This window comes from Haliotis rufescens, unplaced genomic scaffold, assembly GCF_023055435.1.
Source record: "Haliotis rufescens isolate VD_foot unplaced genomic scaffold, xgHalRufe1.0.p SCAF_5, whole genome shotgun sequence".
Classification (NCBI taxonomy): Eukaryota; Metazoa; Mollusca; class Gastropoda; order Lepetellida; family Haliotidae; genus Haliotis; species Haliotis rufescens.
In genome coordinates this window covers 39,134,602-39,159,388 of record NW_025964223.1, presented here as the reverse complement: position 1 = coordinate 39,159,388, position 24,787 = coordinate 39,134,602, and the positions used below count along the sequence as shown (strand labels likewise).

At 42.5% G+C, this 24,787-nt stretch overlaps 1 protein-coding gene across 6 annotated transcripts in view; it reads right to left on the bottom strand.

Moving 5' to 3' along the window:
* LOC124123760 overlaps positions 1–24,787 on the bottom strand; it is a 126,108-nt gene that overhangs the window by 59,775 nt on the left and 41,546 nt on the right. For all 6 annotated transcript variants that reach the window (XM_048383962.1, XM_046486929.2, XM_048383964.1 and 3 more), the window contains exons 8-25: positions 23,463–23,719; positions 20,758–20,950; positions 20,250–20,365; positions 19,553–19,778; positions 18,596–18,760; positions 17,436–17,701; positions 16,457–16,670; positions 15,604–15,722; positions 14,543–14,753; positions 13,783–13,947; positions 12,593–12,831; positions 11,053–11,329; positions 10,765–10,892; positions 7,656–7,869; positions 5,058–5,204; positions 3,778–3,998; positions 1,426–1,630; positions 995–1,119 (exon numbers count right to left, since the gene is read on the bottom strand). In XM_048383962.1, the coding sequence (XP_048239919.1) occupies positions 995–1,119; positions 1,426–1,630; positions 3,778–3,998; positions 5,058–5,204; positions 7,656–7,869; positions 10,765–10,892; positions 11,053–11,329; positions 12,593–12,831; positions 13,783–13,947; positions 14,543–14,753; positions 15,604–15,722; positions 16,457–16,670; positions 17,436–17,701; positions 18,596–18,760; positions 19,553–19,778; positions 20,250–20,365; positions 20,758–20,950; positions 23,463–23,719 (3,488 nt within the window). The remainder of the gene's footprint in view (positions 1–994; positions 1,120–1,425; positions 1,631–3,777; positions 3,999–5,057; positions 5,205–7,655; positions 7,870–10,764; positions 10,893–11,052; positions 11,330–12,592; positions 12,832–13,782; positions 13,948–14,542; positions 14,754–15,603; positions 15,723–16,456; positions 16,671–17,435; positions 17,702–18,595; positions 18,761–19,552; positions 19,779–20,249; positions 20,366–20,757; positions 20,951–23,462; positions 23,720–24,787) is intronic.

The window sequence follows — 24,787 nt, the reverse complement described above, 5'->3', positions numbered from 1 at the left end:
ACTGTCAGTGTAAGACTATGTAACCAGTACCTGCACTGTCAGAGTAACACTATGTAACCAGTACCTGCACTGTCAGTGTAAGACTATGTAACCAGTACCTGCACTGTCAGTGTAAGACTATGTAACAAGTACCTGCACTGTCAGTGTAAGACTATGTAACCAATACCTCCAGACAGTGTAAGACTATGTAACCAGTACCTGCACGGTCAGTGTAAGACTATGTAACCAGTACCTGCACTGTCAGTGTAAGACTATGTAACCAATACCTCCAGACAGTGTAAGACTATGTAACCAGTACCTGCACTGTCAGTGTAAGACTATGTAACCAGTACCTGCACTGTCAGTGTAACACTATGTACCCAGAACCTGCACGGTCAGTGTAAGACTATGTAACCAGTACCTGCACTGTCAGTGTAAGACTACGTAACCAATACCTCCAGACAGTGTAAGACTATGTAACCAGTACCTGCACTGTCAGTGTAAGACTATGTAACCAGTACCTGCACTGTCAGAGTAACACTATGTACCCAGTACCTGCACTGTCAGTGTAACACTATGTACCCAGAACCTGCACGGTCAGTGTAAGACTATGTAACCAGTACCTGCACTGTCAGTGTAAGACTATGTAACCAATACCTGCACTGTCAGTGTAAGACTATGTAACCAGTACCTGCACTGTCAGTGTAAGACTATGTAACCAGTACCTGCACTGTCAGTGTAAGACTATGTAACCAATACCTCCAGACAGTGTAAGACTATGTAACCAATACCTCCAGACAGTGTAAGACTATGTAACCAATACCTCCAGACAGTGTAAGACTATGTAACCAATACCTGCAGACAGTGTAAGACTTTGTAACCAATACCTCCAGACAGTGTAAGACTATGTAACCAATACCTCCAGACAGTGTTCCACTATGTACCCAGTACCTGCAGACAGTGTTCCACTATGTACCCAGTACCTGCAGACAGTGTAAGACTATGTACCCAGTACCTGCACTGTCAACGTGACATCAAATATCCGGTTCCTCAGCAACTCCTCCAAGTCCTTCAGGACCTGCAGCTCACCCGTCACAGGTTTCACTTGGAAATAGGAGCTCATAGATGGTGGGGTGTAGTCTGAGAAGCATCACATATCATCTGTACTTTCAAACCATGTTTTAATCATACAAAGTGAATTCAAATTACATTTAACAATTTTGAGAAGTAAAATGATCAAGTACAGATTAGAATTTGACATGGACAGAATGGGCTCAGTAATATATTAATTTGAAGAGAAATTATTTTATTTTTCTGTCTCCCTCCTTCCTAAATCCTAAGGTGAAAGCACAGATAATTAATAAATCAAGACAAATGATAGTTTGACTTTTTCTGTGTTTACTAAGATCTGTAGTAACAACAAGACTTGATAACTCATTAATGTACCTGTAATCTGGTACGTGATATTGCCAGAAAAGTTCCCGCCCGTCGCTGCCTTCACTGTCAGGAAGGTGTCGCCCACAGCAACCGTCTTTGTAACATTCACTTCATATTTCTGATTCTTAAAGGTGGGTGTTGACCGCAGATAGACCACTCCAATGTCGGAACGTAGGCTTGTGTTTTTTAAGCCATTGTCAACTGTTATCTCAATCTGAAAGAGAAAATATAATGATGTCTTGGCTGGGGAAACCAGTGGTTGACAAGGTGAGCAACAGTAACATTCCTGCTATATATCAGGCAGCCTGTAACTCATGGTGTCTTGGCTGGGGAAACCAGTGGTTGACAGCGTGAGCAACAGTAACATTCCTGCTATATATCAGGCAGCCTGTAACTCATGGTGTCTTGGCTGGGGAAACCAGTGGTTGACAGCGTGAGCAATAGTAACAATCCTGCTATATATCAGGCAGCCTGTAACTCATGGTGTCTTGGCTGGGGAAACCAGTGGTTGACAGCGTGAGCAACAGTAACATTCCTGCTATATATCAGGCAACCTGTAACTCATGGTGTCTTGGCTGGGGAAACCAGTGGTTGACAGCGTGAGCAACAGTAACATTCCTGCTATATATCAGGCAGCCTGTAACTCATAGTGACTTGGCTGGGGAAACCAGTGGTTGACAGCGTGAGCAACAGTAACATTCCTGCTATATATCAGGCAGCCTGTAACTCATGGTGTCTTGGCTGGGGAAACCAGTGGTTGACAGCGTGAGCAACAGTAACATTCCTGCTATATATCAGGCAGCCTGTAACTCATGGTGTCTTGGCTGGGGAAACCAGTGGTTGACAGCGTGAGCAACAGTAACATTCCTGCTATATATCAGGCAGCCTGTAACTCATGGTGTCTTGGCAGGGGAAACCAGTGGTTGACAGCGTGAGCAACAGTAACATTCCTGCTATATATCAGGCAGCCTGTAACTCATAGTGATTTGGCTGGGGAAACCAGTGGTTGACAGCGTGAGCAACAGTAACATTCCTGCTATATATCAGGCAGCCTGTAACTCATGGTGTCTTGGCTGGGGAAACCAGTGGTTGACATCGTGAGCAACAGTAACATTCCTGCTATATATCAGGCAGCCTGTAACTCATGGTGTCTTGGCTGGGGAAACCAGTGGTTGACAGCGTGAGCAACAGTAACATTCCTGCTATATATCAGGCAGCCTGTAACTCATGGTGTCTTGGCTGGGGAAACCAGTGGTTGACAGCGTGAGCAACAGTAACATTCCTGCTATATATCAGGCAGCCTGTAACTCATAGTGATTTGGCTGGGGAAACCAGTGGTTGACAGCGTGAGCAACAGTAACATTCCTGCTATATATCAGGCAGCCTGTAACTCATGGTGTCTTGGCTGGGGAAACCAGTGGTTGACATCGTGAGCAACAGTAACATTCCTGCTATATATCAGGCAGCCTGTAACTCATGGTGTCTTGGCAGGGGAAACCAGTGGTTGACAGCGTGAGCAACAGTAACATTCCTGCTATATATCAGGCAGCCTGTAACTCATAGTGATTTGGCTGGGGAAACCAGTGGTTGACAGCGTGAGCAACAGTAACATTCCTGCTATATATCAGGCAGCCTGTAACTCATGGTGTCTTGGCTGGGGAAACCAGTGGTTGACATCGTGAGCAACAGTAACATTCCTGCTATATATCAGGCAGCCTGTAACTCATGGTGTCTTGGCAGGGGAAACCAGTGGTTGACAGCGTGAGCAACAGTAACATTCCTGCTATATATCAGGCAGCCTGTAACTCATAGTGATTTGGCTGGGGAAACCAGTGGTTGACAGCGTGAGCAACAGTAACATTCCTGCTATATATCAGGCAGCCTGTAACTCATGGTGTCTTGGCTGGGGAAACCAGTGGTTGACAGCGTGAGCAACAGTAACATTCCTGCTATATATCAGGCAGCCTGTAACTCATGGTGTCTTGGCTGGGGAAACCAGTGGTTGACAGCGTGAGCAACAGTAACATTCCTGCTATATATCAGGCAGCCTGTAACTCATGGTGTCTTGGCTGGGGAAACCAGTGGTTGACAGCGTGAGCAACACTTACATTCCTGCTATATATCAGGCAGCCTGTAACTCATAGTGACTTGGCTGGGGAAACCAGTGGTTGACAGCGTGAGCAACAGTAACATTCCTGCTATATATCAGGCAGCCTGTTACTATCAAACAAGTTATTTTTATCTCTTACCAGTGCTAGGAATGCTTGGCATGCCAGCTGCATATACAATTGCTTAGCCTAGAATTCCATCGGGTTAGTACATGGAATAAGACTACATTTTGCCAGTGAGCAGTCTACTCACATAGTATGTGCCATTAGTTGTCAGGGTGTAACACAAGGTGTACGAGCCTGCGTCCCCAACAAGCGTAAATCCACCGGTGTAGGTTCCGCTTTCTGTGTATGTCAGCGTGCTGGTTGCATCAGCTGTGGGGTCAGTACAGGTCACGTTCAAGGATATACAGCTGTTGATGATCCAGACTGGAGGGTTTATCTGACGAAGTTCGCATTTCGCACTGACAGTACCTGAAACATCAGATCCATGTTCTAGTATCTTGACAATATTGAATACCTCTTGACATGTCCAAGTACCTTGACAGTATCAATTACTACTTGACAAATTGACCATGTACCTTGACAATATCAAATACTTCTTGACATATTACCCATGTACCTTGACAATATTGAATACCTCTGGACATGTCCAAGTGCCTTACGAATATCAAATATACATGACATATTGCCCATGTACCTTGACAATACTGAATACTACTTGACATGTCCAAGTATCTTGACAATACCAAATACTACATGTACAACAACATCTCCTAGCAACCGATCACATCCTGTCCCAACTCGATACTAAAGATATCCCAAGCTAAAATTGAGTAGTATACAACTACTACAAACAAATATGGACATATATGTAGTAGTAATTTGTGTCCCTTCCTCTACCCCACTTCAAAGCCTATTGGTGCTGCTGCATGAATACTTCAAGAGAAAAATGAAGTGTTTTACTTTTTATTTTTTGGTTTACTTTACTTGACCCTAAATATCAAGAATGTGAAAAAATTAATATTCGATGTGAAAACTCTTTTTATTACCTCTGAGCCTGATAATCAGGCTTCTTAAAAAAATATTCCCATTCTGATAAGTACAGGCTCAAAGAGAGCATGCGAATTAGTAGCCACAAAAATACCATTAAGTACTTCATCAGTCAAAAAAAAGAACAAACACAGTGAGGTTAATTCTCATGTAAATGCCACAAACATTCTTATAAATATTTCATGAAAGTGTCAGCTGAAAAATAAAGAACCTAAAATTTTATAAAATATTATAAAATAAATAACTGAAAGGGCCAATTATATATTTATTTCTTTGTATATTTTGACTAGGATCCAAGGTTTTGAGAGAGAAAAGTTGATAAAAATAATAACTTAAAGAAGGTGTAACAGAAAGTGTATACACCTCAAGCATTTTAAACATTATCAGCTAAACATTCAACATTTACAATAACTTGTACAAGATGTTTCATGTATGTTGCTGACTGGATTCAAATATTGTGCGTTCTTATAGCATACATACGATTAACATTGACAGTGATGTTAACTACATGCTTCAAGCTACTGTCGGCCGCATCACTGGCCACAGCCTGCAGCTGAAGGGTGTCTCTGTCTCTCGGCAACCGCTTCCCAAGGGTAATGGCACCGCTTGAGCTGATGTTGAAAAACTCTGGAAAAGAACACGTATGATATTAACAGTTCCCGTAGACATAGTGAGTATGGTTTGGACCACATTAAGCAGTATCTGAGCCACTTCACGCTAAAGAAGGCATCACATTTTTCCAAAGTGGGAACTGAACCTGGGCCTTTCACATGAGAAGCAAACACTTTAACCACAAGACCACCCCACTGTCCCTTTAATATCTGGGATAGCATCTGGGTCAGTAATTGTAAACTACCTCGCTGGTATTCATCTTGACCTGGGACAAGGTCAGCTTTAGGAAGCAATATTACAGAGGCATAACAGGTGCTATGCTGAGTTCACTGAGGACCACATTGGCTGGCGGGAATAGGTATGCAGACCACAAGCTGAATGTGACCCAATAGCTTTGTTTGTTCATTTGTTTGTTTGTTTGTTGTTTAACGCCGCACTCAATATTCCAGCTATATGAAGGCGGTCTGTAAATTATCGAGTCTGGACCAGACAATCCAGTGATTGACATCATGAGCATCGATCAACACAATTGAAATACGATGACATGCATCAACCAAGTCAGTGAGCCTGACCACCCAATCACGTTAGTCGCCTCTTACGACAGGCATAGTCGCCTATTATGGCAAGTATGGGTTGCTGAAGACCTCAGTATTCTAACCCGGATTCTAGCAGCCGTGATACTGCTTGGTGGTACTCATCACACTGGAATGATTGGAGGTATCATTATCTAGACTAACATCTAGTCTCTGAAATGAACATATTTTACCGAAAAAAACCAGTTAAATTATCTTAATAAATATAATAGAAAGGAGCCCAGAGACTCTCTTCTCCTGAAACAGCAGTAATCCCAACTGTTATAGTTGAGGTGAGGTGAAATGGGGTTTAACGTCGCGTCCAAGAATATTGCACTTATATAAGGATGTGCATGCATGTGTGTGTGTGTGGCTGCTTATACTAGTCTCGATGAATGCTGATTTTATAGTGCTAGCCCACTGAGATACCATGCGGCAGTTTAATATGACTACCCCACTCAGGCACAGTATACTGCCACCGAGCTGACCAGTCCTTGTTTTAGACCCTTAATGCCAAGCACCAGGCAGTGTAACAATAAGTACCAACTTTTAAAGTCTTTTGTGTGAAGCGGCCAGGGATCGAACCCTGGACCTTCTGCTCTCCGGGCAGACACTCTCACACTAGATCACGGGGGCAGTTCCAACTATTATAGACTTGCATGGGCTGTATTGGATATATTAATGTTTCAGGGGTATCTTCAATCATTGTCAAATATTTGGCTATTCCCGATCCTAAAACATCACTCGATGACTGATCAAATGTGACTATGCCGACCATGCATATTTATCAGGTTCAGCAATTTGGTGAAAATTTTAGAATCTATTTGTTTGTATTTACCAGTGATACGTTCATCTTCATGACATTAAAAGGAAAACTGTACTTAGGCCAGTAAGTAGGTCCAGCAACATCTATGATGGTATCAGTCAGCTCATGTTGAAGGGGAGTAAAATCCGTTTTATCACAATATAGACTTTGATTATCAATCAGATTGTCTTGACTGGGCACCGCTATTTTGTTTGAAGCAAATGCAAGTGATATGAGTGATGGAATCTGATTGGTCAATAGGAGGGACATAGAAGGGACATTACTTGTAAAAGCCACTGGTGGCGCTACGATCAAGCCCAGAAATTCCAGCCTATTTCGGCAAGGGTGGAAACTGGACTTTTACAGTCAGTTAACTCCCTAGCTTACCATGGGAAGATGAAGAGGTTCTGTAGCCAGAGACAATGTACAGTTCATGTGATTAATTACCATTTACCGGTAATAAGTTAATAGTTATGTAAAAGTATGTCTGTAAATAGTTTTTTTGTTAGGTTTTAAAGCATCATTGTATTCACTTTAACTGAATTAAATTAATAATCTAAACATAAATAGTTAACAATTATTTCTTTAAATACTTTTACTGTGTTAACTTCAATGCTTGCACAAATCTACGATCTCCTGGGCAAGTTTGGGTTGTTCAGCTACTTCTCTTATGTAGGTCATAGTCATTGTCACTGCGTCGGTCACAGGCTTGGTTGTGATTATGTTGTGATTGTTCTCTGGTTCTGCATGATCCCTTCAATCATGTTTTATTTGCTTGTTTGTTTGTTGTTTAACACCACCCTCAGCAGTATTCCAGCTACATAAGGGCAGTCTGTAAATAATTGAGCCTGGACCAGCCAATCCAGTGATTGACATCATGAGCATTGGCATTTGGGCGAATCCATTAACCAAAAAGAAAAAGTCTTGTCACTTTATTACAATGTCTAAACCTCGGACTCCAGAGAGTTTAGAGTAGAAGAGTACTGTAATACCGTGTTGCCTCATCTCTCTGTAATACCGTGTTACCACATCTCTCTGTAATATCATGTTGCCTCATAGTCTCTCCCTGTTGGACATAACATAACTCACCCCTGTCTGACCCCTCCGTTGTGTAAACAGTCTTCGTCTTGTTGGCATCATAGTCAGGGTCTGAACATGACAGGGTGTCCATCAAGGTGTCCACATCGGTCACTAAGCCCATGTTGAAGATCAGGCTAGACACACTACATGTTGGTGCTTCATTGACGTCCAGGATGTCCACAGTGTATACCACGGACGCTGACAGATTCCCTCCATCCACAACCTGCAACAGCGTGGGTACAAGTAGTGAGTGGGTATGGTTTTACGCCTTTAGCAATATTCCGGCAATATCACGATTGGGGACACCAGAAATGGGCTTCCCACATTGCACCCATGTGGGGAATCAAACCTAGGTCTTTGGCATGACGAGTGAACGCTTTAACCACAAGGCTACCCCTCCGCCCGTGGGTATAAGTAAACCTCATGAGTTCCTGGGATTTGAACAACTGACTACAGGTCAAAGCTGATAGAGACCATATATTCAATGTTGTCACAAAACAGGTTAACATGTATCTCATTGATCTTTATGTCTTAATACTGGGAAGGCCATAGACCTATAGTATATGTTTACAAAGTAATTGAGGGTACAGTTGTACAATAGAATATACATCAATTCCCATTATAACTGTTGTTGTGTAAGTGCACACTCATTCATGGCATGGAAAACAAAAATTGACAAATTCTTAATTGTGACAGTATTTTTCGCCATCATTAGTTAGTAAAATTTATACAAGTGAGGAAAAAAAATAATCATTAATGAACTGTACATCATAACAGTTAATCTTAAGTCTCTCCTCCCACAGTAAGCTGGCATGCGGTGATCTAACTAGAATATTGTTCCCAGCAGCGTTAAACCTCACTCACTCACCCTCTGATCCTGAAGTAAAGGCAAATCACAACATGGTTCATATTAATTAGCTAGATAATAATTCAAGCTGTTATTCCTGAATTATTCCTGAAAAGAATACATTGGTACGAATAATAAATGTGACAAAATTAGTTTATGATAGAAGGGCTCAAATGCAGAATGCAGTGCAGATCATGTTTGCTATGCTCCTGGAAGGGAAAGCATAGTGGTCAACAGAGAATTGTGTTTGTGTGCTGGTGGGTGGTGGGAGGGGGAGGGGGGGGAGTCACATGAACTGGGGTGTCATCGAATGAGGAAAATGTTCAGTATTACATCAAAAATTCTAAAGTTAATATGATTAATCAAACCAGTATGTAAAGGAATTATTTATGGAGACAGACCAACATATCTTTACCAATGAGAATCCCTAACTACCATCTTCCTGAGGCAAGAGAGTTAACTGACTTTAAAAGTCCAGTTTCCACCCTTGCCAAACTAGGCTGTAATTACTGGGCTCGATCGTAGCGCCACCAGTGGCTATTACCAGCTACATGTATGTCCCTTCTAAGCCTCTCCTATGGACCAATCACCTCTCGTATGACTTGCGTTTGCTTCACACAAAATGGTGGCGCCCAGTCAGGACGATCTGATCGATAATCAAGATCTATATTGTGATAAAACGGGTCTTACATCGCGAAATGCATCAAATCACATGAGCACCTTGATTAAAAACATGATAAGATTTGGAAAATATCTGCTGACAATGAGTTTCGATTTTTGGTGCGTGATTATGATTGGACTATGCATAGACTGGTTAGTCCAGCCAAAATGTAACTCCATAATACCAGCCTAGTTCGGCAAGGGTGGAAGCTGGACTTTTATAGTCAGTTAACTCTCTTGCCTCGGGAAGATGCCTATCTACATGCATTGAAGTTAAATATTTATCAAATGTAGTTTAAACGTCCTTAATGAGGATTCAGAAGTTGCCATGATTTGTTGATTTTTTAACTTTGAAGAATAGGTGATGACCACAATTCAGCTGCCTGATTGATATTGATGCTATTTGTCCACAATGTATAAAGATACTGTCAGTTATTATTAACCAATTATTATTGGTATTTACTCAGTAATATCTTCTAAGTCATGTTTGGTGGTTTAACTGCCATCTCAGCGGAAGTGTTGAATGTAGGACAACGTAACACTCTACCTGTAGGGTGAACTGGTACTGGAGAGACTGGTCCAGGTCATCCCAGACAGAGAAGTTATACAACGTAACACTCTACCCGTAGGGTGAACTGGTACTGGGGAGACTCGTCCAGGTCATCCCGGACAGAGAAGTTATACAACGTAACACTCTACCCGTAGGGTGAACTGGTACTGGGGAGACTCGTCCAGGTCATCCCGGACAGAGAAGTTATACAACGTAACACTCTACCTGTAGGGTGAACTGGTACTGGGGAGACTCGTCCAGGTCATCCCGGACAGAGAAGTTGGACAACATAACACTGTACCTGTATGGTGAACTGGTACTGGAGAGACTCGTCCAGGTCATCCCGGACAGAGAAGTTATACAATGTAACACTCTACCTGTATGGTGAACTGGTACTGGATAAACTCGTCTAGGTCACCCCAGACAGAGAAGTTATACAACGTAACACTCTACCTGTAGGGTGAACTGGTACTGGAGAGAATCGTCCAGGTCATCCCGGACAGAGAAGTTGGACAATGTAACACTCTACCTGTAGGGTGAACTGGTACTGGGGAGACTCGTCCAGGTCATCCCGGACAGAGAAGTTGGACAACGTAACACTCTACCCGTAGGGTGAACTGGTACTGGGGAGACTCGTCCAGGTCATCCCGGACAGAGAAGTTATACAACGTAACACTCTACCTGTAGGGTGAACTGGTACTGGGGAGACTCGTCCAGGTCATCCCGGACAGAGAAGTTGGACAACATAACACTGTACCTGTATGGTGAACTGGTACTGGAGAGACTCGTCCAGGTCATCCCGGACAGAGAAGTTATACAATGTAACACTCTACCTGTATGGTGAACTGGTACTGGATAAACTCGTCTAGGTCACCCCAGACAGAGAAGTTATACAACGTAACACTCTACCTGTAGGGTGAACTGGTACTGGAGAGAATCGTCCAGGTCATCCCGGACAGAGAAGTTATACAACGTAACACTCTACCTGTAGGGTGAACTGGTACTGGATAAACCCGTCTAGGTCACCCCGGACAGAGAAGTTGGACAATGTAAAACTCTACCTGTATGGTGAACTGGTACTGGAGAGACTCGTCCAGGTCACCCCGGACAGATAAGTTGGAAAAGGAGTAGTCGATGGGGAGGTTATCCGCAGCAACAGCTGTGTTATTCCTCTTCCACACAATCTTCCCTGAAATAAACATAACTAAATCGTTTGTACTCCATGTACAACTTTAATATGGCAAAATCTCCCTCAATTAGAGATATGATGTTCAGTAACTTGTCATTGTGTAATAAATTTATTCAAATCTTATTCACTGTACATCAGGGTACTCTACAACACAACATACCATGAGCTGCAGTTCTCTGTATCTGATGCTGCACTGTGTGTCTGTCTGGGTCCGTGACACGGATGATGTCCGTTCCATCAGCAGCTTTCAGACCACTCTCGGTGAAAGGTCCATTGCTGATTTGCAACCTGGCAATTATTTTCCCAATGGGTGTGGTCTCTGGAATGGATCCATGGTATTTGACTTCCTGGAAGCGTGGCGCTTCATTCACGTCCTCCACTACAATGTTCCAGGTCATGGTGACATTACCCAGTCCATTCTCCACAATCACTTTCACCTGAAATTAATCGAGTATTTTTTGGAAATGTGCAACAAAAGCATTTGAGAGATAAATGGCATTTTCATGATTTTGTCAATGTTTGATAAGGTCATGCTTCTATTGCCTTCTATCTCATAACCAAATTTGAACAGCTATTTTGGATAACAATAAGATGATAACAAGCAAGTAGCCACACCACACCACACCAGACCACACACACCACACCACACCACACCACACCACACCACACCACACACACCACACCACACCACACCACTCACCACACCACACACACCACACCACACCACACCACACCACACCACACCACACACACCAGACCACACCACACCACACACACCACACCACACCACACACACCACACCAGACCACACCACACCACACCACACCACACCACTCACACCACACCACACCACACCACACCACACCACACCACACCACACCACACCACACACACCACACCACACCACACCACACCACACCACACCACACCAAACCACTCACCACACACACAACACACCACAACACACCACACACACCACACCACACCACACACACCAGACCACACCACACCACACACACCACACCACACCACACCACACACACCAGACCACACCACACCACACCACACCACACCACACCACACCACACCACACACACCACACCACACCACACCACACCACACCACACCACACCACACCACTCACACCACACCACACCACACCACACCACACCACTCACACCACACCACACCACACCACACCACACCACACACACCACACCACACCACACCACACCACACCACACCACACCACACCACACCACACCACACCACACCACACCACACACACCAGACCACACCACACCACACCACACACACCAGACCACACAACACACACATCACACCACTCACACCACACCACACAACACACCACACCAAAGCATACCGCACCGCACCGCACCGCACCGCACCGCACCGCACCGCACCGCACCGCACCGCACCGCACCGCACCGCACCGCACCGCACCACACCACACCACACCACACCAAATCATTAAATATTCTGGACATTTGGCCAAGAATGGGGATATTCATATTGGGCTTCATTTTGTTAGAGAAATTTATTCAAACATTTCAAGGAAAACTGACTCCCCAACATGTTTCTGCAATAAACACAGCTTGAGGACTTTTGATGTAAATTTTGATAATACAACTGAGTGGAAGCCGACTTACATGAGAAGTATTCTGTGAAACATTGATTACCTCATGGCTGCCAATACTGTCCTTAAAGCTGGTGTTGTTTGCACACATTCGGAAGGAAATAGATGCTCCAGTCTCTTCCTGCTCCAGTTTGAAGTTGGCCGGGAGGCTGGTCATCTGGACACTGGGCAGTTTGTCCAGGGGGTTGGTACAGTTGACCTTCTCGACCGCACACCCCACGCTGTCCGTGTCCTTGAAACGCACACTCACACTGGTCGTGTTGCAGGTGGGTGGAAAGGCCTCTGAAATACACATGACACTGACATTAAACCCCATTTATGTATGCAACACACAAAGGTCAAACATTTGAGGATCATCATGCAAATGGACTCTCCTGGGGAGGAACAAAAGGAAAGGACATGTTTTGTAGTGTTAATTCACAAATGGTCAACAAAGGATGACAACTGGTTGATGCCATTTTGGCCCCAATGGATCTGTATAATTTAAAAAATGGGAAAGACTTGTATAGAAATTGCATTTATAAAACTTTTGTTCATATGGATGACCCGTATACCCGCCGTAGGTCTCAAGAGATAGGTACAAAATGTCCGATTGGGAAATGTTTGACCATACTTCTGGCAGAATATATTTAGATACACGTATAAAACAATCTGATCATGCACACACTGAAGATGACTGAACTTGACTGAAGTTTTATCTTCATGCAAACATATAAAGTCAGAAGGAATGTGTGCATAGTCAGATAGAAATATGAACATTCGTCACTAATAGTGTAACGATAGAGTTCTAGATATTTTTGGCCATTAAACAGTATAACACATGACTAACCACGGGTCTGGGTAGTCCTTTGGGTACCTTGGTCCTACTCAGTACCCACCCACCCCGAGTACCTGAGGTACCCGTCCCAGCCCTAGGTCTAGCCCACCGAGATACCATGCTGCAGGTAAACATGAACACCTTCACTCAGACACAGTATACTGACTCTGAGCCGACCAATCCTTGTTTTAGCCGGGCAGACGTTCTACCACTAGACAACAGAGGTGGTAAGACATGCTCAGTGTAAGGATTTTCTCAAATATAAAATTAATAGAAACCTTTTCACTCATTTTGTCTATACTTCAGAACTTGCAATCATTTCGCATTTCCAGTGGACAATAAATATCCCTCAACCATTCTGTAAGATGTTGCCCCAGATTTCTCCTTCAGGACGACAACAGACATCAAGAACTTACTGTTATACACAATTGTCACAGGGATGGTGACAGAGGGAGCTATAGTGTTGCCTGGACTCCCGTTGCTAACGGTAACCTGGTAGACTAGTTGATCATGTTGGTATGGTATGGTATCCAACAGTTTGATGACACCATCAGATGTCACATTGATCAGTGATATGGCACCTGAAAGGACACATGTTGGTTAAACATTTCATCATTTTATACTTCATGAATCTAGTTCACATTGTTCTATGAGTCATTGGGGCGGTAGGGTAGCCTGGTGGTTAAAGCGTTGGCTTGGTTCCCTACATTGGTACAATGTGTGGAGCCCATTTCTGGTGTCCCCTGCCATGATATTGAGGGAAAAAATGCGTAACACCATACTCTTTCACTCTAGGAGTCATTGAGAAAGGTTTTATGCAACTTTATTAATAGAATAAATCTTAGCTATGTTGGGTTTCAAAACCATGTCTTCAGCAGGCAAGCCAATACTTTAACTGCTAGGCTAACCCTTCTATTTATGCAAGAAGTCAGCTTAAATTTTCTTGCTTATCCGAATTTGAAATTGTCCAGGGATTTACCCAAATGTACCAATGTTAGGGCATGAAAACAGGGATTTCACTATTACCTTCTTTACACAGGCCTACAAGTTAGTGACATGATGAACTTTACATGACTTTCAAGAAGTTAAATTCCTAGAATTACATTCATTATGACCCTCATCAAACAATTCATGGTTCCATGCATGTGACACTATTGTCCTCCAAGTGACCCCCACCTGGTTCCTTGGGCTTTGCCTCATACACAAGAGTCTTGAACTCGGTCTTAGCGTCAGTGTCCCAACAGATGAGTTGACCAATCACAAAGTCCGGACCCGCAGTGGCGTTTACAGTGAAGTCTCCTGGCTGTTCACATTTAGGAGCTTCGTTCACATCATCAACATTGATGATGATGTTGACGGACGTGGACAATCCTCCTCCATCTGTTACCTATAGCAACAGATAAACAAAGTGAGTGAGTGAGTGAGTGAGTATGGTTTTACGCCGCTTTTAGTAATATTCCAGCAATATTACGGCAGTGGACACCGAAAAATGGGCTTCACACATTGTACCCAGGTTGGTAATAGAACCCGGGTCTTCGGCGTGACGAGCCAACGCTTTAACCACTAGGCTACCCGACCGCCCCAGACATACACAGTACATGTGGTAGAAGGGTACCCTGTACACAGACACTACATAACGGGGTAAATGTTTTAATTCCTGGCTTATGTCAACCAACTGAGTCACAACCACAATGTACTGTTTCATCTTTGATGGATATGAACGATAAACTGATGGGCAAAAGAAAGTATACACTTGAAAATTGAATCTGACCAAAAAATAACAAACATGATCAAAACATTACTAGGCTGAAAACAGTTACCGAAACACTGCAAACTTTAGGTCCAAAGTATGATACCCATTTCAAATACATCACAATGAAATAACCATTTCTTGTCTGTTTCATTTTTAGCCACCGTCAAACATATAGGTGTATACTTTCTTTGCCTGGAAGTTCACACGTACAAAGAACTAACTTTTAGGATAACAGATCAAGTGCACTGTATACAGTCTGTGATCACTGTAAACACATTTCAACAGAATAACACCTTCTCTAACAGAAGTAAACACACATACATGTTACTTTAAACATGAAATAGCATTTATTTGTGTCCAATAAAATGACCAACCAAAGCCACTTTATGACAAATAAGACAAAATATATATACTAGTTCTTTAAGTCAGATTTGGGTATCATAATTATCATGATCATCTATGGTAAAGTTCTGCCAATACTTACTGTCAGTATGTAGGAATAGTCAGTGTTCGATGTAGCGTTCAGCATCTGAGCTACTTTTATCTCCTCCGTCACATTGTTAAACTCAAAGTCTCCAGCATATGTCAGCGAAGGGTCGGCCGCTGGATTGTAAAATAACTTTGTTATACATCAATACAGCAATGACAAATAACAATAATAATCAGGTATTTATTAATCGTCATGTTCCGATAACAGAAATTCTATATGATTTATGCTTTCTTATGACAATTAACCCTATAAAATGTATGGAATTGATCTCAAGAAACAAATTCTTGGTTTGGATGGATGTATTCTACATGGATGTCAGAAACACAACATTGGAGTTTGTAGGATGAAAGGAAAATGGGTGTTTTAGTGAATATGTTGATGGTGTTCCTGATGTAGCAGGGTGTGGAGTCATCCCACAGATGACATACTTACCTTATCAGCTTGCTGACGGGGTTAACCTCTTTGGTCATGTGGACAAGGCGTCCGACCTCAGATCAGAATGTCCGTGGTTCGAATCCCATCACTGGACTCGGAAATTTAAGGGCCGCTACATTGGCGCCCAACTTGGGGCCTAGCAGGTTCATATTATATTTGAGCAAAATAAGCCTCAGTACCCTACTATGCGGCCCGGGACGATGGTAAGGATGTCATCTGTGGAATCGACCAAGTCAGGAAGCCTGACTCCCAGTCCAATAAGTTGCCTCTGGGATCAGTGGAAGTTGCTTGGGATGATTTCTACCTGTACAAGCAACGCCTGCTGGGGGGGGGGGGGGGGGGGGGGGGGGGGGGGGGAGTGTGTGTGTGACACTTCTGCATCAGATCTAGTAAACAAGTATAGTCATGTTACCTTCAAAAGTGACGGACAGTACTCCATTGTCCCCTGGATCTGGGTCGGAGATGTTAAGAGTTGCAACTGGCGATCCTATAGGTGTTGTTTCGCTGATGTTGTAGGTGTTGTTGATGGGGAGACCTTGGATGATGGGCAGGTCATTGACATCCAGCACATCCACCGTCACATTTAAATTAGTGGAAAATAAATTGTTGGAAACTTGTAGACCTCCCTGAAGTAATAAATGGAAAACATGCAGTTACATCCGGATATTACAGTCTCTGATCTGTAACAAGGTTCATCATGTTCAAGATTTCCAATTCCCTGTCCGCGTCATACCAAAAGACTTTAAAAGATGGCACTTGTTGTTACCCTGCCTGGCACTCAGCATTAAGGGGCTGAACAAAGACTGGTCGGCTCAGAGACAGTATACTGTGTCTGAGTGGGGTATTCATGTTAAAACTGGGGCATGGTATCTCAGTGGGCTAGCACTATTAAATCGGCATCAGTCCGGACAAGTACAAGCAGCCACACACACACACACACACACACACACACACACACACACACACACACACACACACACACACACACACACACACACACACACACACACACACACACACACACACACACACACACACACACACACGTGCATGCACATCGCTATATAAGTACAATAATCTTGGACGCGACGCTTAATATCACATCACCTACATTTCTCATAACCAACTGATTTGGAAGACTTCTTTTAGTTGGCTGAATACAACTTAGTTGACCCCAGCAGCAGACAGGAATCCCCCTCTGATATTATACAAGATTTCTTTATTGACCATCACCCTGTCAAATTAAACTAGCATGGCCATGACAAGAATGATTAATCTACACTTCTCTACACATGAGAAAACATGTCACTGGATGTACTTGATGTTCTGCCACAACAATGAGTGAAAACTAGTCTTTCCCAGGCCCCAGAATGTGAAATGGTTGGTCCTACCATATAACGTCCAGGCAGCCCTGTGATGTTTGTCTCCAGGCACACACTCAGATAGGGCAGCTGGGATCCCTGGGAGTTGGTCCCCAGGGAGAAGAATGCAAGCAGGGGCTGGTCGCCACCCCCCAGGGAGGTGTTGGTCAGGACATAGGTGAGGCCAGTGGAGGTGGGGTCGGTGCAGCTGTGGGTCAGGTTGAAGCAGGATGAGACAGCACTTCGCTCCGACACGGACAGCTGGAGGCTAGGCTCGGAACATGTCGGACGCTTATCTGAACAAAACATGGGACAAAAACTTTACAATGTGTCTTTTAAAATAACATTCCAGCCTCAATGAATATGGGCAAGAAGCAGATTTAACATTCTTGACATAATATATAAAGTTTCTCCTTTATAAGATTAAGGCTGACCTGAACAGGTTATGACTTAGGCCTATATCATGGCATCAGCATATTATAACTAAGGTGAATGGTAGGCCTGAAGTGGCCTATGCAGGTAATTGAAGCTTTTCCACTTTAGTGGATCCAATGAACACTGGAATAGTGCTGACAAACCAAGGATCATTATCAGAGCAAAGCTGGCACTGAAACCAATTAACAGATCCAGACACCTAAGGGACATAACTCTAATGTCACAAAGTTATAATCTCTTGTTATTGGACAGATGGGTTGACTTTTCATTCATATTTCTGTATTTCTCATCTAAAAATGAAAAATAGGTAATATGCAACATATAACATCAGTGTAAAAAAATCCCCAAAAATTCAGCCAGACAACCGGACTGGCAATATTGCAAAGTTATCAGACCATATAAAATGTTGCCAGTCCAAAATTTTCTCGACTAACGAACAAAAGTAACAGAGGGTAAACATAAGAAAAGTACTGTTCTCAGAAAATAACAATAAACTTGTGGATTGTCATTGTAGTAACTTTAACTTGCTACCATCGGCGCTGGAACTTTTCATAACAGGCCGTCCGTCAGCAAAAAGACCGTCTCCGACTGTCGGGCAGGCGGGTATTTTAAACACTAATAATATTTACCAACCTAATCCAAACTGGATTGATTGATTATCTGATGGATTGTCTGACACTCGTCATTCATTTAGTGCAGATAATCTCACCCCTCGCGACTTGACTTTTTTCAAAATCATGTTCATCAATAAATACCTGAGAAGTTGATGGTGATGGACAGAGTCAAATTCAGTGAAGGAGTCCCTCCATCTGCGATGATGATGTTGAATGTTGTTGATGGCGTTGCTGTCAGATTGAGTGTACTCAGCGACCGCAGCAGCAGAATCTCTCTGTTGTTACTGTCATTGAAACCAATATGACCTGGAAAAGACAGAGAACAACTCCATACAATGTCATCCATAATGAAGTTTTCTGTACAATTTGATGAACATCACAGTCAGCAGTAGGCTTTAACCAAGGACAGATCCTGATGTAGGAAGATCCGGCATTAGTGAGTGAATGTTGTTATAATCTCCAGTCAGCTATTACAGCTAGAGCACAGTAGCCAGTATATGATGAAGTCAGACCAACCAGTGATTGATAGCATGACCAATGGTCTAATTGGTCAATGGAGGTGGATCCAGGATTTCGTAAAGGGGTGGGACATTTTTGTGGGACAGGGTAGCTTTTTCCAGTTGATAATAATAATAATAACAATAACAATAATGTGCCAAGTCCATGCCATTATTAACCCGGTCATTCTCAGCTCCCTGAGGGGTATACAACCCAATCTGTCAAGGATGGGTAAACAAGTAGTTCAATATTTTTAAGACACACAAAGGCTTTAAAAATCCAGCCATATCAGCATGTAAAAAGGTCTTTACCAGAGAAACCAATGGTTGACAGCATGAGCAATGCTCCACACTGGGTACAAGATACCCAATCAGCCAGGTCACACATAATGTGCCAGCATCATCACCACTTTAGTCTGTCCTTACAAGCGTAGGGTTGTGAGCCTTAGTCTTCCACAGAATCCAATGGAGACAATCACAAGTTAAATATGAAATTTTGTGTTACGCTTTTCTTGCCTTTGCAGGTACAAATCATCCTAATATAACAAGGCCAATATTGTGAAATGAAACCTTTGAAGGCCCCGAGTGTCTGGCAGCCTACCTGCAAGTTGTGCCTCGACCCCCTCTAGGGTGTATGTCAGGATGCTGTTGTTGTCGGCGACATCCCAGTCGTAGCAGTTCAGCACAATGACAGAATAATTGACTGGTGCTGTGACATCCACGTTCAGTGTAACATCGCCACTGTTGGCACACTGTGGTGGCTCGTTGACATCATCCACCTTGATAGTCATATTGATGCTGCTGCTCAAACCACCTGCATCTGTCACCTTCAAGGACATAGGTACAGGAGTTACATTAGATTAACTGTTCATATGCCCATGACCAACAAACTAAAAAATAAACACTGAAGGGTTTGTGTATTATATTTAATTTCCTTGATAAATGTTGGCTTCACATATCACACAAGAGTCTCTGGGAACTTGGTGTCACAGCAGTAATCTTCTGGTAGCAGCGTCTTTCATGCATTTCCACCCATGATATGAATATTGTTATATTGCCATTTGTGCACAAGCTGAGTGCCAGGGATATGATAAAATGTTCTTGAAAAATTGAGTTGTTTCAATTTTGTTACTCCAGAATATTTGTTTATACCTACCTAACTTTTTAGGACAAAATTCAAGTTAGGCTTTTTTTTTTTTTTTAAATTGGCCTACCTCACTTTTGCAATGAGTTTGAAATCCGTAAACCAAGAAATGTCGCCTTACAGGAAGAAAAGTTACAGTTAAAAAGGTACTTACAGTAATTGTGACAGTGTAAGACTTGACTAGAGTTGCATTCAGACTTCCGCTGGTGGAGATCTGCCCAGAACTGGGATCAATACTGAATGGTACTGGAATGCTAGAATTAATTGCATCTGAAAAACAGAAATACAATTTTTGATAATTTTCTCAGTTACGGTCCACGCATACACAGGACTTCAAGCAAATAAATGAAAATTGAAAATAAGACTCATACATTTTGTGCTGTAGACAGCAATATCAAGTGTGTGTGTCTGAACCAGAGTAACTTTATTTATTTATTTATTTATTTATTTATTTATTTATTTATTTATTTATTTATTATATATTTATTTATTTATTCGGGAAACACCAACTTCCTTATAGTTACTGCAGAGAAGGTCTACATATACAGAAGCTGTAAAGACATCACTATAAACCTTTAATTCAATAATATAGAATTTTTTTTAATCAGGAAGATTTCTCTCAGACAGTACCATCTTGACAACTGGGATTTCTCTGCTCTTACCTTGTAAAGAGAAGGTGACACTTGACTCCTCATCTGTCGCGCTGATGTTATAAACTTGTCCACCTGATGTTAGCTTCTCGCTCACTGTCACCACGGGGAGGTCCGATGGTACAAACACCGGTGGAGTGTTCACTATTACCACCTTAAAGGTCAACTTCGTGTCTCCATACACATTCGTCACAGTCACCGTTACCTGATAAAACAACATGATATTGACAAGAGATAAAAACTATTTTCCAAAACCAGAATTACTTTCAATTGAAGCTGCAGTGACCTAGGTGGAATATTGCTGACTGCAGCTATAAACAGGCACACACCCTTTTCGGCTTTGAAACATGAATAGGCGAGGTGAAATAGGGTTTAACGCTGCATCCAAGATTATTGCACTTTATATACAGCGACTTGCATGCACATGTGTGTGGCTACTTGTACTAGTCAGGACTTATGCCGATTTATAGTACTAGCACTGCTGCACACTGAGATACCATGCTGCAGTTTAGCATGAATACCCCACTCAGACTCCGAGCCGACCATTCCTTGTTTTAGCCCCTTAATGGCCAGCGCCAGACAGGGTAACAATAGGTACCATCTTTTAACGACTTTTTGTATGACGTGTCCGGGGATGATACCCTGGACCTTTCGCTCTCTAGGCGGACGCTCTATCTAAGCATACTGTAAAAAATCTAGCCAGGAACAGACAATTTGAGGCCAGTGGTTTATATTATAAGCAATGATCCACGCCATCAGAGCATGACGACATGCAATCATCAAGTCTGGGCCACCTCTCCCTTCAGTCATGGGTCCTGTAGCTCACCTAGCAATGCAAATGGTTTGGTACACACCCAGACATTGTTTTCATAATCTTAAAGAACATATCTAATATTGTGGATCATAGTGAAGATGCTTATTTTCCAAAAAATGTTTTATCGGTTGTGGCGGATCAGAAAAATGCAGCAAACCTGAAATCACTTATTGGCATCATTATTCCAGATAAGATATAAGTTGTAGCAGTAGTCTTACATGTGGTACATGAGGGTTGATGCATCCCGGGTGGGGTTTTATACCATGAGCCTGAAGTGAGTGTACCCTGACTGATACTGCTGCAATGAATTTATCTAACTTACTGACATGTTTGAATCTGCCATTTAATTTTTTTTATCAAAACAGCCATTTGACTGAGCTGTGGTTAACTTTTGCTATGTCATGCCACTTTCGTGCAGCTGTTTGCTTTAGGTATGAGGGATTTTTTTCCCTCTCAGAAACACGAGGGGTATGAGGGGTACATGGGGTTTTATGCGTCTCACCTTAGGTTTTATACCACGAGCCAGAGGAGAATAAAACGTAACAAGGGACACATAAAACCCCATGTACCCACAGTTATCCTGCTACAACAAATTCATTTTTCTGACATGTTTCAATATTACATTGTAACAGAATTAAAACAAATTCAAAATTGATTTAACTCGTGCTATGTCACGTGACTTTCATTGACTCGGAACAAGGCTTTTTGCTTTTTGCTTCAAAGCACAGTTTAAGTGATTTATTTTGCATCTCAGAAATCCGCCTGTCTTGCTCCTGGCAGGGTATAAGAGATTTATTCACCCGCTGAGAAACGAACCGAAGGCGAGTGGTATAACGAGGGATGCATAAAACCCCATGTACCCCTCGGGATCCTGCTAAAGCAGATTTATTTTACCTAAATGTTTAATATGACATTGTAAAAAAATTCAAATAAGTTGAAAATTGATAGAAAACAGCTGCACTATGTCACGTGACATCCATTGGCTCTGAAAAAGCGTGTAGCCTTTTGCTTTGAAGTGGTGTATAAAGAATTTATTCTTTCGCTCCGAAATGCATGTGTAGCCTGTAGTGATTGTGGCGGGTTTTACAAAAATTATTCCTCCGCTGAGAAATTTATTACCCTCCATGGCGGGTTACACAGTATTTTATAAAGATCATGTGAACCAATCAGATCTCATCATTCTGACATGGAGGTAAGATGAGTGGATTTGTTCCAAGTAACCTATGATTGCTGTAAGAGTTGACTGAAATGAATCAGGTGGTCAGTCTTTGTGACAGTTAATTACATGATGTAGGACGTTGCTCATAATATCAACCACTGGTGTGACTGATCAAGAATTGATAATTTACAAACTTGAGGCCTGTTATGGTCGGAAACATCCGCAACAGTGTTCCTAATCCAGTGCTATTTAGTCACTTTATCACACTCACCAATCTCATTAAAATCAGACCTCAGTTCTCGCTGCCACTAAACAAAGATCTGAGGACATCCCATTAGGGGTCACGTCAGAACGACCTTTCATCTGACCAATCAGAGGATTGCTTACCAGATTATGAAAGTGGCAGTCGGAATGTGATTTCTAATCATGCAACCTCGAAATCTTTAACTCCGAACGATAGTTACGGGTTTAACGACTGAATCCATACAATCTAAACCATCTATCAGCCATTCCAGAATGTTCTTTTGTTCAGGTTTCAAATTTGTAATCGAGAATTTGTCAAAATATGTTTCAAAGCGTAGTCGCCAATTTGAAATTGGTGCCATAAAGCACGAGAAAACTGCCTCCTGATTGCTCATTCCATTGGTCAGTCAAAGTTTGCGCAAGGTCGGTCTGACGTGACCCGTAATGGGATGTCCTCACATATTTGTTTAGCTGTGGCGAGAATGAGATCGTCACACTCACAGAACTGGGAAAGGTGGTTTCATTGTATGCTGCAGCCAGTGAGATGCCAGCACTTCCCACAGTCGTCCCTCCAACATCCCTGCTTGTTGCAGACACAGCAAAGAAATCATTCTCAATGTCATTGTCAATATCAAACTCCATGGCGTCTTTGTTGGAACCTGCAGTCTCACAGGTAAAGTTGATGTAGATGCTTCCTGCAGCATCCTTGGTTCTCACATTCAGGTCGGAGCTGGCCATAGTGCAGTTGGGCTTCTCACCTGAAACAATAGGTTTCATCATCATCATCATCATCATCATCATGACTGTGTGGGCAGGGTTGGCCCAGTTGTCTAAGGTACCACAATTTGCTGTGCAGTGTTACGTCCCTTAGGCATGCCAGAAACCAATGATCATAGGTTCGAATCCCGGTTCGCCCCGATTAGCACCATACACGTGCTCGTGGGTTTCACCAAAGTGGTAAACGTTTAAGACCTGCATCACTTCGGGCTTTCCTCCCACATTAGTCTGACATGCTGTGATATAACTGGCATACTGTTCCAAGCAGCTTTAAACCCAACTTATTTACTCCCGCACTCACTCATCATGAAATTCATTGGATATATTGTGGATTAATTTCCTGAGTGCTTTTTATTTAAAATATATCACCACATGTCTAAAAGCTTTATAAACAACTGTTTGAGTTTGTGAACAGTAACATCCGTGTCATGAGAGTAAAAAGTACAGCTGCCCAGCATCAGTGGCTGAGAGATTAGTGATGCAATTTGATTGTGCCATCATGGTGACATGTCGCAGTAATCTGTAAAGCATATCATCTTGGAGTGAGTGAGTGATTGAGTGAGTGAGTTGGGTTTATCAGTATTCAAATTATATCAACATGTGTCAGCTTAATGTGGGAGGAAAGACCGAAGTGATGCAGGTCTCAAACGTTTACCACTTCGGTGAAACACACGAACTTGGGTATGGTGCTGACAAACCTAGAAACATAATTGGGGTGAACTGGGATTCGAACCCACAATCATAGGTTTCTGTGCCCAAGGGACACAACTCTGCCCAGCGAATCGCTGTGCCTTAGACCACTGGGCCACTCGTACTCCCTATCTTCTTGGAGCTATCGCTTGATGTGACCCAAGTGTTATACAGTTTTGGATGATAAATGTGAGTTGCCTTTAACACTGCTTTGAACAAATACTTCTCATATATCATAGCTTGTTTGTAGTTCATAGCTAATAGATTAATAGATTAATGCTGACGAACTAAGGTTCATAATCATCCTAAGATTTGATCCTATGATATATTAGAAGCAGATCTTAGTAAAACAAAGGTAT